Genomic DNA, 16,881 nt, shown 5'->3' with positions numbered 1-16,881 from the left:
CCTAGCAGCAGCAGCCCTGCTCTATCCCATGTCCGGTATTATCTCTCATATTTTACCGGACAGGGGAACCAAATACCTGCCCGGTTCACTACCGGACACCTGGCAACCCTACCTGGAACACAAGCAGACGCCGAGATGTACTTCATAGCGGACTGGGTGAGGGAACACATGGGGAAAAAACAGAACATATAACAAGAAATATAACATACGTTAACCACCCCGGGGGCACCCGGAAATCCGTGAGGGCCTGGGTCTGCTGGCACCATATCTGTGGTCCAGCAGCAGTAGCATATATCGATATAGCAACGTGCTATACAAACTTAATCAAAATGCGGGAGGGGGGGGGGGGGCAACTCAGCAGCACGATACTCCCGCTGCCATGGGGGCCCACCAAATATACATTCCTCTTATTAACTTATATACCTATGGTGCAGAGCCATCCAGTCTAGTTTAGTTTGCTGTATGCTTGCTATGTTGTTTCCACATTCATCCGCACCGGTTATTTTCTTATCTACCCAAAACATTACCTTACACTCTAGGCATAGACTACTAAGCATTAAACCCGGAAAAAACTGTAATCCCGCTTAACCTCACAACGGTCCATATATCTAGAAGTCTCATATACTGTATTTTGAGCAACGTTCCGGATCATCTCCGGTGATTATATCTGTTACTGCATCTAGCGTGATAGTTCTGTTCATTACAGCAACCTCAAAGTTATGTTTACTCTGGGCGAGCGTCCGATCTTGTTGTTATATTTCTTGGGCCTGCTGTTGTCCAGGGCACTTCCGCAGATTCGTCAGAGGGTCGTTGAAATGTTGTAGTCTGGATATCCAGCTTCTTCAGCTTGTCTGCCTCCCCCATTTCTTTTATGTCATGCTGTTGACCATTTTTGAGACACAATAAGACGAAAAGGAAAACCCCATTTGTATTTGACCTTGTGTTCACGCAAGGTTTCCGTGACTGCTTCGAGGTTTCTGCGTCTCTGTAGTGTTGCTGGCGATTAAATCTGTAAAGATTTGGATCCTGCTTTCCTCCATTTCTATTGCTTCTCTGTTTCTGGCTGCTGTCATGATGACTTCATTGACATCAACATAATGCAGTCTGAGGATTACATCCCGTGGGACATCAGGGTTGTGCTGTCTCGGACGTATGGCTCTGTGTACCCTGTCACAAAGCAGCCGCGGTTTGCGGGGTATCAGGACACAATAGGAGCTAGAGTCGGGTCACATACTCTGTGAGATCTGTTATTGTTTCTGGTATTCCTCGCAAGCGTAAATTATTCCTGCGTGACCTGTTATCTTGATCTTCTTGCTGTTCTGTTAATTCCTCGACCTTCTCCTTAGCTCGGAGCAGTTCCTGGGCGAGGTCCTCATGTGCGGCTGCTGCCTCCACCATGTGTGTCTCCATATCATTGGTACGCTCCTCAAGTCTTGCAACATCTCCTTCCAGCTCTTTCTCAACTTTTTGGACCTCAGCTTGGAAAGCATTTGTCAAGTTCACACATAGTTGCCGTATGTCTTTTTTTTGGTGCAAATTCTTGGGTCCAGGTCTTCTTCCTGGTGTGACTGCGGTTGTGCAGATACGGGGTCCTCACCCATTTGTGCTCTTGCGGCTACTCGTTTGTTTTTAAAGATATCTGGGATGTCCGGTTTTTTAGCTTTTGGAGGAGGCATGATTATGGGTTCTGGTTATTCCGCTAATGTAGCTGTGTATTTTTTGGGTGTTGTTTTTAGTAGCTTCTCATTACGGTAAGACGCACAGGTGGGTCCCCTGGGAGCGATGCGGCCTCAGATCGCACCCTCACGGCAGGGCCCGGTTTTGACACAGTTTAGGACCTGGCAGAATTCTGACAGATGCTGTTGGTTCTCGCTCCTGATCAGACAGCCGCTCCTGGTCTTGTTGCAATTCTCTCAGTAAGTGGCCTGGTTTGGGTCCTTGGTTCTGTTGGAGTTTTTTCAGGTCCTGGGATCGGTCTCAATTCTGGACCTAGTTCTATGAGTCATTTCGGTTTCTTTGCGTTAGCATCTGTTTAGGTCCCTGGTTCTGTGGGTCGGCCCCACTTTTTGTTTCTGGTTCTGTGACTCGGTTCTGGTCCTGGGGTTCGGCTTTAGTTCTGGTCCCTGGTGCTGCGAGTCGGGTTCCCTGGTTCTGTGGGTCTGTTCTGGTGGCGCTATGCCAGTGTCGCTGAAGAGCATTGAGGAGCTAATGGTCTTCGGCGTTGGGTTTGAAGATGAGAACGTACCTGAAAAACGTGAGGAATGAGGAGTTGTCGGAGAGAGGTCACAGGGGGATAGTGATGTGGCTAAGGGAGCAACGGTTGTGTGCTTAGGGCAAGCTGTAGGTCATGGGATGGGACTGAGAAGTCATGAGGTCAAGGGATGGGACAGGTGTCAGGGGTCACAGGGTTGTAGCTAGTAGGGCTAAAATATGTCAGAAGCAGGTTGAGCCGCGGTCAGGGGTCATAGGTAGCCTGGGTTCACTTGGGAGATGCATGACCTCTTTCTCTCTCTCTTTCCAGTGGTAGAGCTCTGCGCTGCCCACAGTCTGGGTGAAGAAGACATGGTCAATGAATGGATGGCCTTCAGCACCACCCGGAAGCTGCCACTGGCAGTCGGCAACCTTAACCTCTTGGAACACGAGGTGACCTGGGCCAAAGGGCTTACCATAAAAGAAACCATATCTTGTAACAGCAAAGTTGTCATATACCTCCTATCATGCGAATGCGGAACCCAGTATGTGGGTCGTACAAAAAGAACCCTAAAAGTACGCATCAGCGAACATATTCGCAATATCGAGCAGTGTGTAGAGACACACAGTGTCTCTAAACACTACAAAGAGAAACACCATTGCAAACCAGATAATATAACTTGTTGTGGCATTGAGTTGGTAAAACCAAATTGGAGGGGGGGGGGGAGATTTTATTTTTTTCAATTCCCAACGTGAATCCTATTGGATTTACTCACTCAAAACAACATCGACCCCTCTGGGACACAATATTGATTTCGACCTAATATCCTTTCTTTGAATACACTCTTGTCTCCAGTGAGGTGTTCGTCAACAAACCATCACAATTTGAAACATTCATAAGTAATTATTGGAATTATTTATTCCTATATACTGTTTTCTATATTTTTGTCTCCAGTGAGGTGTTAATCAATGAACTACCAATGTTTGAAAATCCTTTATAAGCGAATATTTGATATTTGTCTAAATCTATTCCTATACACCACTTTCCACAATGTAGCATTTGACATAAACACCCATCCTTTTACAGCTCTGTGTGTGTGTATGTATATGTATCTCTGTTACACACTCTAAATGTCCACATATAAAGCTAAGGAATCTTTCATAAATTCTCTCAATTGCTATATCCTCCATTCCAATATAATATTGGGTATATAGTAATAATTATTTGGATATCTCAAATTAGATTTTTTTCTCCAAACATGTTGGTCTCAAATTAATAGTAGAAATGATGGTCTGAGACAGGACATCTTAAGATAACATTTGTTGTTCATATTCAACCATAGCCACTAGATGGCAGTAGGATGTTTCTCAGCATATACAGCACTTTGACTGTTTAGATCCTAAAGGTTACCTTGTATCTAATTCATCCACATATCCTTAACATATAAACATATTAAAGAGAGATCATGAAAAGAATCCCCAAATGCTTGCACTCTGCCTATAATAATGATAATGAACATGGATAGTCCAAACAAATGCTGAGTATTCAGGATTTATTTCTAGAGGGGTAAAATCCAAAAAACAATAACATTTTATTAATAAACTCATCTAAGTGCATATAATGTGAATGAAAATAATAAATGGTTAAAATACCTCACGATAGAATGCCGATTTGGTAATTGTGAAGGTGTCACAAATGTGGTTCTTATACGTGCACTAATTACACAGTTACCATAGTGAAGCTGTGTGGTTTCAGATCAAATTAGCAAAGTGCAGCACCCTCTATGGGTTATCATATAGATCAAGGTCTTGATTATTCATCAAATACTCTCTGCACTTGCTTAAACTCCACACACAGCTTATTTCGGTCTTGAAGAAGTGCCCGTGTTTTGAGCGAAACGATCGTCGGGTTCCGGCGGCGTCCTCAAGGATGACGTCAGCCACGGGAGATGAATGCCGGTAGAATCAAAGACGCCTAGAACTGATTGTATAAATCTCTTTCAATATTGAGGAGGTTTTTCTGGCATGTGTGCATATTCAACAATAAACAGACAAAGATGCCCAAAGCTACTTCCAATGTGACAAAAATTCACAGTGCAATACCTATATATTCTCTTGAAAAAAGGGTCATTTAGTTTAACCCTTTGGCCAAAGTGTCTTAAGCCTGCTGCCACTTTCAAGGCATGACCGTAGCAGGTCCTAACACTCCCTGGGTTAAAATTCTTATTAACCTGTATAATTACAGGAAGAATGATCACATATGTGTGCATATTCATCACATTTGAGGTAGTCATCTGTCCTGTCTTGTGTATGTATTTACCATACTCCCAATTGTAGCGAGTGAGAGCTACTGATACAATGTAGCTGAATCAACAGGACACGCGATCTGGCACATGGGTACCATGGGTACCAGGATGAAAGCTATAGAAATTCCTGGGCATACCCGTTAGGCACGTTATATGGTGCTGTTAGTTATAATGTGTGAGACCATCACTATACATGAAGGAGGTCACTATTGATACACATACAAAGATACAATTTATTTATCTTAGTATCGTTCCTGTTAATTGATCAGTTTTGCAACCAGTAGGCTGTCTCTGACCTGAATAAGCTGTGTGTGGAGTTAAAGCAAGTGCAGAGAGTATTTGATGAATAATCAAGACCTTGATCTATATGATAACCCATAGAGGGTGCTGCACTTTGCTCATTTGATCTGTGAGCAGATTAAGTTCTGTGTGGAGTTTAAGCAAACGCAGAGAGCATTTGATGAATAATCAAGCCTGCCTCCCATATGAAACAAATGGTTTATTGGCACTCTCTGAGAGGGGTTTATGCCTGGGTGGATTGGGAGAGTTCACTAAAAAAAACGGTCGGGCTTTGCTTCGGTCAAGCCCTGGGATCGGGAGATCTTTGCGCCGGTCGAGCCCTGGGATCGGGTATGGGAGAAGCCTGAACCAGCAGTAATCGGGTTTACTTTGAAAATTTGGCACCAGGCAAAAAATACGTATAAGGTTATGTCAGTATCATCTAGGTTTACGCCTCTGATTGATAATCTGGGGTTCCCCCCGGGTTCTCGGAGACAAAGAGGGATTCTGGAAGTGGGAGATTTGTTAGAAAAAGACAAGCTAATGTTGTTTGAGGAATTAATGAGAAAGTATGGTCTACCCCAAATTGAGTTGTTTAAATATACAGTATGCAGGTCCGACATTTTGTTCGGCACGGTTTCTATGAGGAGGAGTTCCCTAGATACACAGGATTCGAAGATTTATGCAAAACAAAAAACATCCAAAGGGGCTGATATCATCTATGTACCAAGGTTTAATCCCCAAAAAGGATTCCCTGGTCCATAAGTATATGGGACAGTGGGCTCCGGCTTTCCAGAACGAAATAACAAGGGAGGACTGGGAAGATATATAGGAGAATGCGGGTAAAACTTCTATATGCACTGTAACGAAAGAGAATATATACAAAATGTTGTTACGTTGGTATTACAACCTCAAAAGACTGAAGCAGATGTTCCCGGAGGCCTCAGATGCTGGAGGGAATGTGGACAGATAGGAGATTTGGCGCACATCTGGTGGGATTGTCCAGTAATCCAGACATACTGGAAGATAGTTATGAAATTAATAAAAGATGTTACGGATATTAAGACCCCGCTAGACACAACTTTTCCTGGATTATCCCCGTCACCGTTCGCAGTCCTCTTCGCCTTTCTATAGTAAATTTGGACAGGTCCTGGAAGATCTGAATAGAGGCGTTTTCGAAATAGATTGTTCCTTTATATCTGCAGCCCTTTAAAATCCTATCCTTAGTTGTGTATTGATGAAGCCTCAATACCACATCTCTGCTTCTTCTGGGATGATCAAATCTCAATTGTTGAACAGGACAAAGGATACGTCCATTGCTATTCCTCGAGTCCATTTAAAGCATAGGAAAGGAATTGTGTATCTTTGTCTCTAACAGTCGCTATGGCACTCGTCTCTGTAACCACTGCAGTCTCTCCTGTTAAAGCCGCTACCTTAGCCAAAGAATCAACTATTGCATTCCCTTCAGTGACAAAATCATGACCTTTCTTGTGTGCTGGAATAATATCTGCAACTGAACCCATTGCTTCTTCTTGCAATCTGTACTGATATTGAGATGGAACATCCTGTTCTTTCACATCAATCATTACATCTTTAAATCTGCCACAATCATTTTTTTCCTGTGCCCCAAATTTTGGAAAGGTTTGCAAAACCTGCTTGAGACAAAAATGATCACTGATTTCAGGCAATTGAAATCAACGAACACAGGCTTTTTCCCTTCAGAATCTCTCCAAATAACCGGATTTCCCAAATCAACAATCCTCTTTTTTTGCATCACTTCTGTATCAATGATATTTTCAACACCTTCACTGTACCATATGTCAATTTTAGTTCTCAAGCACCCTGGTATTTCTAAAGAAATGTAATTCACCAATGTAGAAACTCTACTGCCATGCCCATTAAATCCCACAGTAGTACAAATGGGTGATTCTTGTAACACTGGCAATTTCTGTCTTGTCACACTTAATTGTGCGAAACCCAGTGACTTGGAAAGGCGCTTAACAACTATAAAAGTGCTCAAAAAATAAAATTAAAAGTTTGTGAAACTGACGAATTCTCTCAACCTTCCAGGGAATATGCACTGATTCCCTTACAACAGTTTAGGATCCAGGGCAGGAAGGGAGCAGCATCATCAGGAACACCCAGAAAAAAATACAAAACTCATCATAGTGTGGTATGAAAAAAAAAATATGTCAATATGTGAAACTTGGCTCTTTAGATAACCTACTTACAAAATGTAAGATATATAATAGCAGGTTTGTAATTGTGATGGATCTTTGGACACCTCAGGTTTTGGGCTGCAGCAAACAGCAGCATACATCAGATAGGGGTGGTGTCAGGCAAGATGATGTTTTCACTCTGGCAGCAGAATATATTAAATGAGCACATTCACATCATGGTTTCTTTAGGAACCAGGGTATTGGATCGGCAGATGGAGAGATCCCTCACTTCACTCCGCTTCCTTGTCCTCCACGAGGGTGCCCCCTCGTCCGGTGCCAGATGGATGGCGTCTGTCGTCACTTCCTGGCCTGGCGGTGACGACTTCCGGTGGGCGTGAGTAGAGCGGAGAGTAGGGTGAACGCCCGTGCAAAACTATGCCTCCGTGAATACAGCAGAAAGACAGTTCCCAAACGGTAGATACAGCTGGGCTCTGCTAACTGTCTGCAAGTTTCTTTAGCTCAACGCGTTTCACTGCATGCCGCAGCTTCCTCAGGAGCAATGATCATGTCCCATACTGGGTGTTATTTAAATAGCCCATTCAATTAGGGCAATTGGTAATGTAATCATATATAATTGACACAGGATAATTAACATCATTACACACAGAGTCTCCCAAACTGGGTACATAATCTCTGTGGTTCAAAAAACGACGCATAAAATACTTTAATACAATTTATTTAAAAAGAACATAAAACAAGATATATACGTAAATTAAAAATAATTAAATACTAAAATTAATGGGTAGTCGTTAGATCGAAATGCTTCCTCTAGTCACTTTAACTTTTTCACTATGTCACCCCCCCCCCCCCCCCCCTCTTTTAAGTCATTTTTAGTCATGCCAGTCTTTTACATTTCCAGTTTGGATTTCTAATTGTATAACTTTTATATGTTTTTATTAAAGTTAGTTAGTTTTTATTAAAGTTATTTTGTGTTTATGATCAACTAACATATGTCTCTTTCTCTCTCTCTACCCTCCATTAAGCATCTCGATCTAACGACTACCCATTAATTTTAGTATTTAATTATTTTTAATTTACGTATATATCTTGTTTTATGTTCTTTTTAAATAAATTGTATTAAAGTATTTTATGCGTCGTTTTTTGAACCACAGAGATTATGTACCCAGTTTGGGAGACTCTGTGTGTAATGATGTTAATTATCCTGTGTCATTTATATATGATTACATTACCAATTGCCCTAATTGAATGGGCTATTTAAATAACACCCAGTAGGGGACATGATCATTGCTCCTGAGGAAGCTGCGGCATGCAGTGAAACGCGTTGAGCTAAAGAAACTTGCAGACAGTTAGCAGAGCCCAGCTGTATCTACCGTTTGGGAACTGTCTTTCTGCTGTATTCACGGAGGCATAGTTTTGGACCGGCGTTCCCCCTACTCTCCGCTCTACTCACGCCCACCGGAAGTCGTCACCGCCAGGCCAGGAAGTGACGACAGACGCCATCCATCTGGCACCGGACGAGGGGGCACCCTCGTGGAGGACAAGGAAGCGGAGTGAAGTGAGGGATCTCTCCATCTGCCGATCCAATACCCTGGTTCCTAAAGAAACCATGATGTGAATGTGCTCATTTAATATATTCTGCTGCCAGAGTGAAAACACCATCTTGCCTGACACCACCCCTATCTGATGTATGCTGCTGTTTGCTGCAGCCCAAAACCTGAGGTGTCCAAAGATCCATCACAATTACAAACCTGCTATTATATATCTTACATTTTGTAAGTAGGTTATCTAAAGAGCCAAGTTTCACATATTGACATAATTTTTTTTTCATACCACACTATGATGAGTTTTGTATTTTTTTCTGGGTGTTCCTGATGATGCTGCTCCCTTCCTGCCCTGGATCCTACACTTAATTGTGCCCCAGTATCAATAAGAAATTCTGTATCCTGACCTTCTAAAAGACATTTCACAAAAGGCCTATCGTCACTGTCTAAATACACTGGTGCTAAACATTCAAGAGGACGCGGTGTGACGCTCTTTAATTGTCATTGTGGGTTAAGTAATATGTCTTGATTACTTGTGGTACAAATAACTCCTTTCTTATGTCTCAAATCATGTAACTCTGTATGGTTAGCAACAATGTATCTTATTTCTTTGAGCAATGGGGCATATGGTTTGTGTGTTTGTTCCTGAGGTGCAGACAATTGTACAATGTGGAACTTGGGGTTTATGAGGTGCAGGCGGTGTGACGGTCATGAGGATTTGACCCGGGATTAAAGGGGTTACACCCCAATTGGCCACCCTCTAATCTCACCTGGGAAGTAAGGGGTTAACTGGGCTGATGTCCAGAAATGTGATTTAACCCTTGTTCTAACATGAAAATGTATATTCCCCTGTTCCCATGTTTTATTGTTATGCCAGTGTCTATACCACACACACTGGGGCTTAAGGGGTTAATAAGCTACAGTTTAAGAAAATACAACTGTATTGTGTCTTTTCAGAAAATGTGGACTTCAAAAGGCTTGATTGAAGTTGAATGTGAAAAGCAGAAGGGGTTTTAGTGTACAGTATGTTAATACCTGTTTGCAGGAAGCTAGAGTGGGTTGTGAGTGTTATAACTCACACTTACAAACGCCTCTGCTACAAGAGGTCTGGGGCATTGAGTGTGTAATCTAAAACCAGGTGACAAATGTCCCCTACCCAGGGGTCCCTGCTTCAAAGGATTTATTGATGGGGGCAAGGGGTGCGGCTATCCAAGGAGAAAATCAGAATGGGTGACCTTATTAAATATAAGAATATTATGAGATGTCCTTGGCTGAACGTGCTAAGAGTTACATAGGTGTATTTGTGGGACTTAGCCCCAACTAATGATTCTAAACACTTGATATCTAACAGATACTAAGAGCCAGATATTAATATCTCTCTTAATTTTAGTACTACATGGTAATATTTAGTCTCATTGGGAGCGTCAGGTGTGACGGAATGTATTAATATGTCTCGCGGGCCAGTAAGTACTACTGAACTGAAGTTATGAAGTTATTTACAGGGTATATGGGATTTTGAGTCTGTTGTGAAAACTGCAAACTCCCTCTGTTATGATAATGAGCAGGAAGGACATCTTGCTAGAATTTACATAGCCTGGTGATCAAAGGCTAAATTGCCTAATTGTTTATGCTTGGCCCAGGGACCAAAGGAACTGAATTTTTAAGTGTGAAACTTCACACTAAAACACTGGAAGTCAAACAACTTCAAAGACTTTCGCTAGCCGTTTCGGCATCTAGGGTTAAGAGATGAGTTTGACGTGGTATTTAAGTCAGAGTCACCCCTTACTAAAATGTCTTTTCGTGTCTTGGGATGATGAAGATTTGCTGTATGAACTGCCAGTCCAGATGTGACTGTTTCATCATTTCCATCTCTAAGTAAGTGTCTATATTTTGCCTGTTATTTGTATAATCTGTTGTGTTCACCTTTATCAAGGAATAAATTATATTTTATCATATCTAAGTCTCGTACCAGTTCAACCCAGTTATATATATATATTATATATATTTTTGTGTAAATTACAGCCTGCCATAAAGTCACCGTGACAGGCGGTTGAATAAATTCATTTTAATTTCCCTATTCTTCAGACTGTGAATCTAGAAACATTTTACAATCTCTCTTTATATGTCCAAGTCTGTGACAAAAATAACATCTGATTTCCTTTCGAAATCCCCCCTCTCTATTCCTTTGCTCTGCTCTACTTGAAACTGCATTCCTGTTAACCCTTTGAGTACCACAAACAAAGTCCTCTTTGTTCCTATTAACTTCAGTCAGTTTACATTTAGGATTATTTTGTAGCAGTTGGCATCCGATATTATCAATGAACAAAGCAGCAACACCTTAGAAAAGACATTCTGGAACTAGAGAGAGTGCAGAGAAGAGCCACCAGATTAATAAACGGGATGGACAATCTATTTTATGAGGAGAGACTAGCTAAATTAGATGTATTTACATTCTAAAAGAGGTGTCTACGCGGTGTGAAGATTTCAGATAAGGTGTCTGGCTCAGGCTATATGAAAGCAAAAAGAGAGAAGGGGATGGGGGAGCACTGGTGGAGTGAAAAATAAAAAATATAATGCAATCTGATACGGGTGTGTGAGAATCTGAAAAGTGGATGGTGTAGATCTAAAATAACATAAACACTCACACGGCCTTGTGCAAATGCTTGCGCATCAAGGTATCTTTTGCATCCTCGCTTCTTTTCTTGTAGATTCAGTCTCCGATTCTCGTCAGGGCTATTCTTTTCTTGATGTGATGTCTCTCGTCTGTTCTGTTCCTCTCCTTTTTCTTGCGTGTGGTGTCCCCCACAGAAGAAATACTGTACATGTGGATGTGAACAGAAAAATAACAAAATGATACAAACATAATTAGCACAAGTTTAATAAAACACTCACACGGGCATGTGTGGGTGCACTCAGGGGGGAAGGCTATATGAACGCAGACTATCATCACCACCATTTTGGCCAAGCAGCCATTTTGAGTGTTTGCTTGTATGTATGTGTATAGCAGCTGTTTATTTGTGTATGAAAGCTGCGCTGTAGAGCATCGCTCCTGGCAAAGACCAACACTCATATAATTTCTACTAGTCTTGAAATAGAAACAATTGCATTGTTACAGTTTTTCTAACAAACTCATTCTTGTAGCCCCCGCTTCTCTTATCTTGCCGCTACACACAGAGGGCTGAGTGGTTACTCCTTAAATCAGGAGATTATGAGGCCCAAATTACGGGGAGATATGTAGGGTAAAGGTTAGCTTGCGAAGCATATATTTTTGCATGAATAAGGTTTTTGTATGTCATTATATTTTTCTTTATCTCCAAGCCAGCCCCTTACTCATTTGAAATGTATAAAAGTGTGATGTCAAGCAATATGTGGTCAGAGGAGATAGCTCATTTTTGAATTCTCTCTCTCTCTCTCAATTTTTGTACCTTGGTGCAATAAACTTACTATGATATTTTGAACCCTTGACTTATTGATATCATATCCCCGCTGTGAAAGCGTAGAAATAATAACTATATACAAATATATTCGGGGACAGTACAAAGAGCTTTCAAATGAACTATTCATCCCAAGGACAGTACAAATGACTCGGGGGCATCCCTTAAGGATGGAGGAAAGGAGATTTCACCAGCAACAAAGGAAAGGGTTCTTTACAGTAAGGGCAGTTAAAATGTGGAAATCATTACCCATGGAGACTGTGATGGCAGATACAATAGATTTGTTCAAAAAAAGGTTGTACATCTTTTTAGAAAGGAAAGGTATACAGGGATATACCAAATAAGTAAACATGGGAAAATGTTGATCCAGGGATTAATCCGATTGCCAATTCTTGGAGTCAGGAAGGAATTTATTTTTCCCCTTAATGGGGTTTTTTGTTTGCCTTCCTCTTGATCAATAAGTAAGTATTGATATAAGATAAAGTATCTGTTGTCTAAATATGTCAAAGGTTGAACTTGATGGACGTACGTCTTTTTTCAACCTCATCTACTATGTAACTATGTAACTATATCTATTGATACTTTTTCTGAAGCGGCTGCCAAAGTTAAGGGATCCAGATATTTGAGTTTTTTCACAAATACTTTAATCATTTTCTCTGGACAATCAACAGAAAATAACAAGTTATATGCAGTCTGAAACTTTACCATATACTGAAATGTGTCGTCTGTCATTTTGGGAATCGTATCCAAAATATTAATCGCCACCGAACTTTCTCCTGTTGTGATATGAATTAATTGATATAATCTCTCTTTGTTTGTCACTTGTATTATTTCGCCCTCTTGTGTTGTTTCTGCCCCATATGAGGCTTACATAGCGAAATGCGTAGGACGTGGCCAGCATCGAAAAGTCGCACAGAAGAGTCAGTGAATATTTTACAGCTGGAAGCTTCTCAACCTTTGGCATCGCACATCCCCAGCAGAGAGCACGTGCGATGTCGGGACACTGCTGAGAGAAGGAACGCTGCTATCACTTTCTTCTGACCCAGGGTGGTCTAACTGCTTGACTTTTCCGATGTTTGAGTGTGTGATACACATATTTTAATCTTTTATATTGATAAAGCAATCTGCACTATTGCTGCTGTTTTTTCTATTTTATGTGGGAATTCCCTTTCCTCCCTCCCGTCCATTTGGGTCTGATGGATGATTGACGACGGTGTCCAGAGGACCTTAAGAGTTGGTTACTCCTAATCACCACACTGCTTCACTTTCTCTACTTTCAATGTGAGTGGGACACCTCATCGATATATAATTTCTACATCTGCTTTTACTGTGTTACACTATACAGGTAGTCCTCGCATTTCCAACGTTTCACTTTACAACAAGTGGTATATGTTCACTCCAGCGTACATCTGCGTTGCCCCAAAGGCGCACAGTCTGATGGGGCCCCCCCAAGAACTGCTCCCCTCTGCACAGGACAGCGTGCTAAGGGTTAACATGTGCTTGTTCTTTGTTGAATCGGCAACCCCACCCACTGGAATGTTAATGAGCCATGGGGACACAAAGAAAAGATCTTTTTGTTCACTCCAGCATACATCTGCGTTGCCCCAAAGGCGCACAGCCTTTGGTGCAGCCAAAGGGCATGAGCCTTTTGCTGCCCTTCGCCGATGTTAGTTGATGTTAAAGCTGCTCTATTTCTATCTGAAACTCACAAGCCCTTTATCCCCTGTACCCAATTTTCCTACTTTATCTGTCCATGAAATGTCTGTGAAGTGACTGCATAACCCTGTTCTTTTAATGTAACCATGTATTTTTTATAACTCTGTGCACAGGACATACTTGAAAACGAGAGGTAACTCTCAATGTATTACTTCCTGGTAAAACATTTTTATAAATAAAAAAAATAAAAATATCGAACGCTTAACAATGCAACCCTTTGGGCCGTTTTTCGACGCCGGAAGGCGTTATCCAGCGCTCACCGCCACTGATTAACATGGAACTCACTTTACAATGGTTTCACTATCCAGCACTACTTCCAGAACAGATTCCGCTGGATAACCGAGGACTGCCTGTATTGTGTTTTATTTATTTATTCACATAATCCTGGACGTATTTACGCTCTGGATCCTGGCTTGCAATTTAATCATGGACTTGGTTGGAGTCCTTTTTGAGGAGCGGCGCTACCTCCAGGAATTAGTATTGATTCTACTTATTAATTCTATTCATTCTTATACGTGTCTATTTGTGCTTGAATCCTTTTTGCTTTCTGTTCAAACTGTATTACTCAGTCACACTGCTTTCTAGTATCCTAGACTGACGCTCAAATGATCACTACAAACTATGGGTCCAAATATAAAAAAAAATATTCAAACCAAATAATCTAGACATATATTTCTGGATTGATAAAAAACATAGACTAAGTGTACCTTAAACTCCCCCAATAATCACAGGAGTAATAAAGACATGGAACTCAGTAGCCACTAAGCATGACCTCACATCCTTCCCATCGCCCTTAACGCCCATACTAAACAATCCAGAATTTGTCCCAGGAAACACACAGGGAGAATTTAAGAACGGGAGAGCAGCCAAACTTCTCAGAATATCAGACCTTCTATTCTTTTATCAAATGAAAACGTTGACATCACTAAAAGAGACATACCAATGGCCAGATTGTTAATTATGGCATTATACGCAACTCAAACATTTTATATATACTTACAAAGCCAAAAACAACATTCTCCAATTTAAATACAGCCTTCGAATCTATCTTCCGCCACTTAGGCTCAATAGGACACAACCTCTCCACCATTTACAAACATCTCAGAGAAATATAGTACGCCTAAACCAAAATACACACAAATATGGGAAAAATAATTAAACGACTGGAAGAATGGCGTACGGTATGGGAAACAAACAGCAAAGTCACCATATCAGTCAACATTTTTGAAAATATAAGACCAAAACTGAAAAAGATACCAGCACTCCTAAATAGGGGAAGTGTGGTTGGTGCACTAGGGGAGGAGGTATATACAGTTGTGTGAAAAATAAAGTACACCCTCTTTGAATTCTATGGTTTTACATATCAGGACATAATAACAATCATCTGTTCCTTAGCAGGTCTTAAAATTAGGTAACTACAACCTCAGATGAACACCAACACATGACATATTACACAGTGTCATGATTTATTTAACAAATATAAAGCCAAAATGGAGAAGCCATGTGTGAAAAACTAAGTATACATTATGATTCAATAGCTTGTAGAACCCCCTTTAGCAGCAATAACTTAAAGTAAATGTTTTCTGTATGACTTTATCAGTCTCTCACATCGTTGTGGAGGAATTTTGGCCCACTCTTCTTTACAACGTTGCTTCAGTTCAATGAGGTTTGTGGGCATTTGTTTATGCACAGCTCTCTTAAGGTCCCGCCACTGCATTTCAATCGGGTTGAGTTCTGGACTTTGACTGAGCCATTGCAACACCTTGATTCTTTTCTTTTTCAGCCATTCTGTTGTAGATTTGCTGTGTGCTTGCGATCATTGTCCTGTTGCATGACCCAATTTCGGCCAAGCTTTAGCTGTCGGACAGATGGCCTCACATTTGACTCTAGATGACTTTGGTATACAGAGGAGTTCATGGTCGACTCAATGACTGCAAGGTTCCCAGGTCCTGTGGCTGCAAAAAAAGCCCAAATCATCACCCCTCCACCACCATGCTTGACAGTTGGTATGAGGTGTTTGTGCTGATATGCTGTGTTTGGTTTCCGCCAAACGTGGTGCTGTGCATTATGGCCAAACATCTCCACTTTGGTCTCGTCTGTCCAAAGGACATTGTTCCAAAAGTCTTGTGGTTTGTTCAGATGCAACTTTGCAAACCTAAGCCATGCTGCCGTGATCTTTTTAAAGAGAAGAGGCTTTCTCCTGGCAACTCTTCCAAACAAACCATACTTGTTCAGTCTTTTTCTAATTGTACTGTCATGAACTTTAACATTTAACATGCTAACTGAGGCCTGTAGAGTCTGAGATGTAACTCTTGTTCTTTTTGCAATTTCTCTGAGCATTGCACGGTCTGACCTGGGGGTGAATTTGCTGGGACGTCCACTCCTGGCAACTATCTTCAATGTTTTCCACTTTTGAATAATCTTTCTCACTGTAGAATGATGGACTTTAAATTGTTTGGAAATGGCCTGATAACCCTTCCCAGATTGATGGGCAGCAACAATTGCTTCTCTAAGATCATTGCTGATGTCTTTCCTCCTTGGCATTGTGTTAATACACACCTGAATGCTCCAGACCAGCAAACTGCTAAAACTTTGGCTTTTATAGAGGTGGTCTCACTAGCTGATGATCAATTAATCAAGGGCATTTGATTAGCAGCATCTGTCTGCTACTTAGCATCTTAATTCCTATGGAAGCAGTAAGCGTGTACTTAGTTTTTCACACACAGCTTCTCCATTTTGGCTTTATTTTTGTTAAATAAATCATGACACGGTGTAATATGTCATGTGTTGTTGTTCATCTGAAGTGGCATTTACCTAATTTTAAGACCTGCGAAGGAACAGATGATTGTTATTATGTCCTGATATGTAAAACCATAGAATTCAAAGAGGGTGTACTTTCTTTTTCACACAACTGTATGTAAGAACAGAGAACTGGTGTCTACTGCATCTAGGTGGAGGCAGAGAGCCAGAAAGTCCCCACTTGTTGACACACAAGAGTTTTAAGTATATCTGCACAATAGCAGGAGATATGGTGGGTGAGAGCAAACATTTAATAAATACTCGTATGACAAGAGATACCCTAGACAAACTCAGTGGAGAGATGATGGGACTAAAAGCAATTTATTAGTAAATAATACATAAAATAAATGGCATGATATTGACACCCATAAACAGTAACACTGCTATTGAACAGTAAACAGATGGAATAACCTGCAATGAGTGTGGTAACTAAATG

General features: G+C 41.1%; 1 protein-coding gene across 2 annotated transcripts; it reads left to right on the top strand.

Moving 5' to 3' along the window:
* On the top strand, positions 1-12,942 carry LOC142465378 (DNA polymerase alpha subunit B-like). 2 transcript variants are annotated; one of them, XM_075569351.1, is made up of 3 exons: positions 2,094-2,254; positions 2,522-2,643; positions 12,796-12,942. In XM_075569351.1, exons 1-3 carry the CDS (start codon positions 2,176-2,178, stop codon positions 12,856-12,858), a joined length of 264 nt encoding a protein of 87 aa, XP_075425466.1. In that variant the 5' UTR covers positions 2,094-2,175; the 3' UTR covers positions 12,859-12,942. The 2 variants fall into 2 exon arrangements, 1 of the variants encoding a protein (XP_075425466.1); XR_012787857.1 differs by lacking the exons at positions 2,094-2,254; positions 12,796-12,942 and adding an exon at positions 1-156 and having other exon boundaries at positions 2,522-3,255.
* The last annotated feature ends 3,939 nt before the right edge of the window (positions 12,943-16,881 follow it).

This window comes from Ascaphus truei, chromosome 14 (genome assembly GCF_040206685.1).
Source record: "Ascaphus truei isolate aAscTru1 chromosome 14, aAscTru1.hap1, whole genome shotgun sequence".
Classification (NCBI taxonomy): domain Eukaryota; kingdom Metazoa; phylum Chordata; class Amphibia; order Anura; family Ascaphidae; genus Ascaphus; species Ascaphus truei.
Note: the sequence above shows the minus strand (reverse complement) of the source record. Positions and strands in the feature narration are given on the sequence as shown.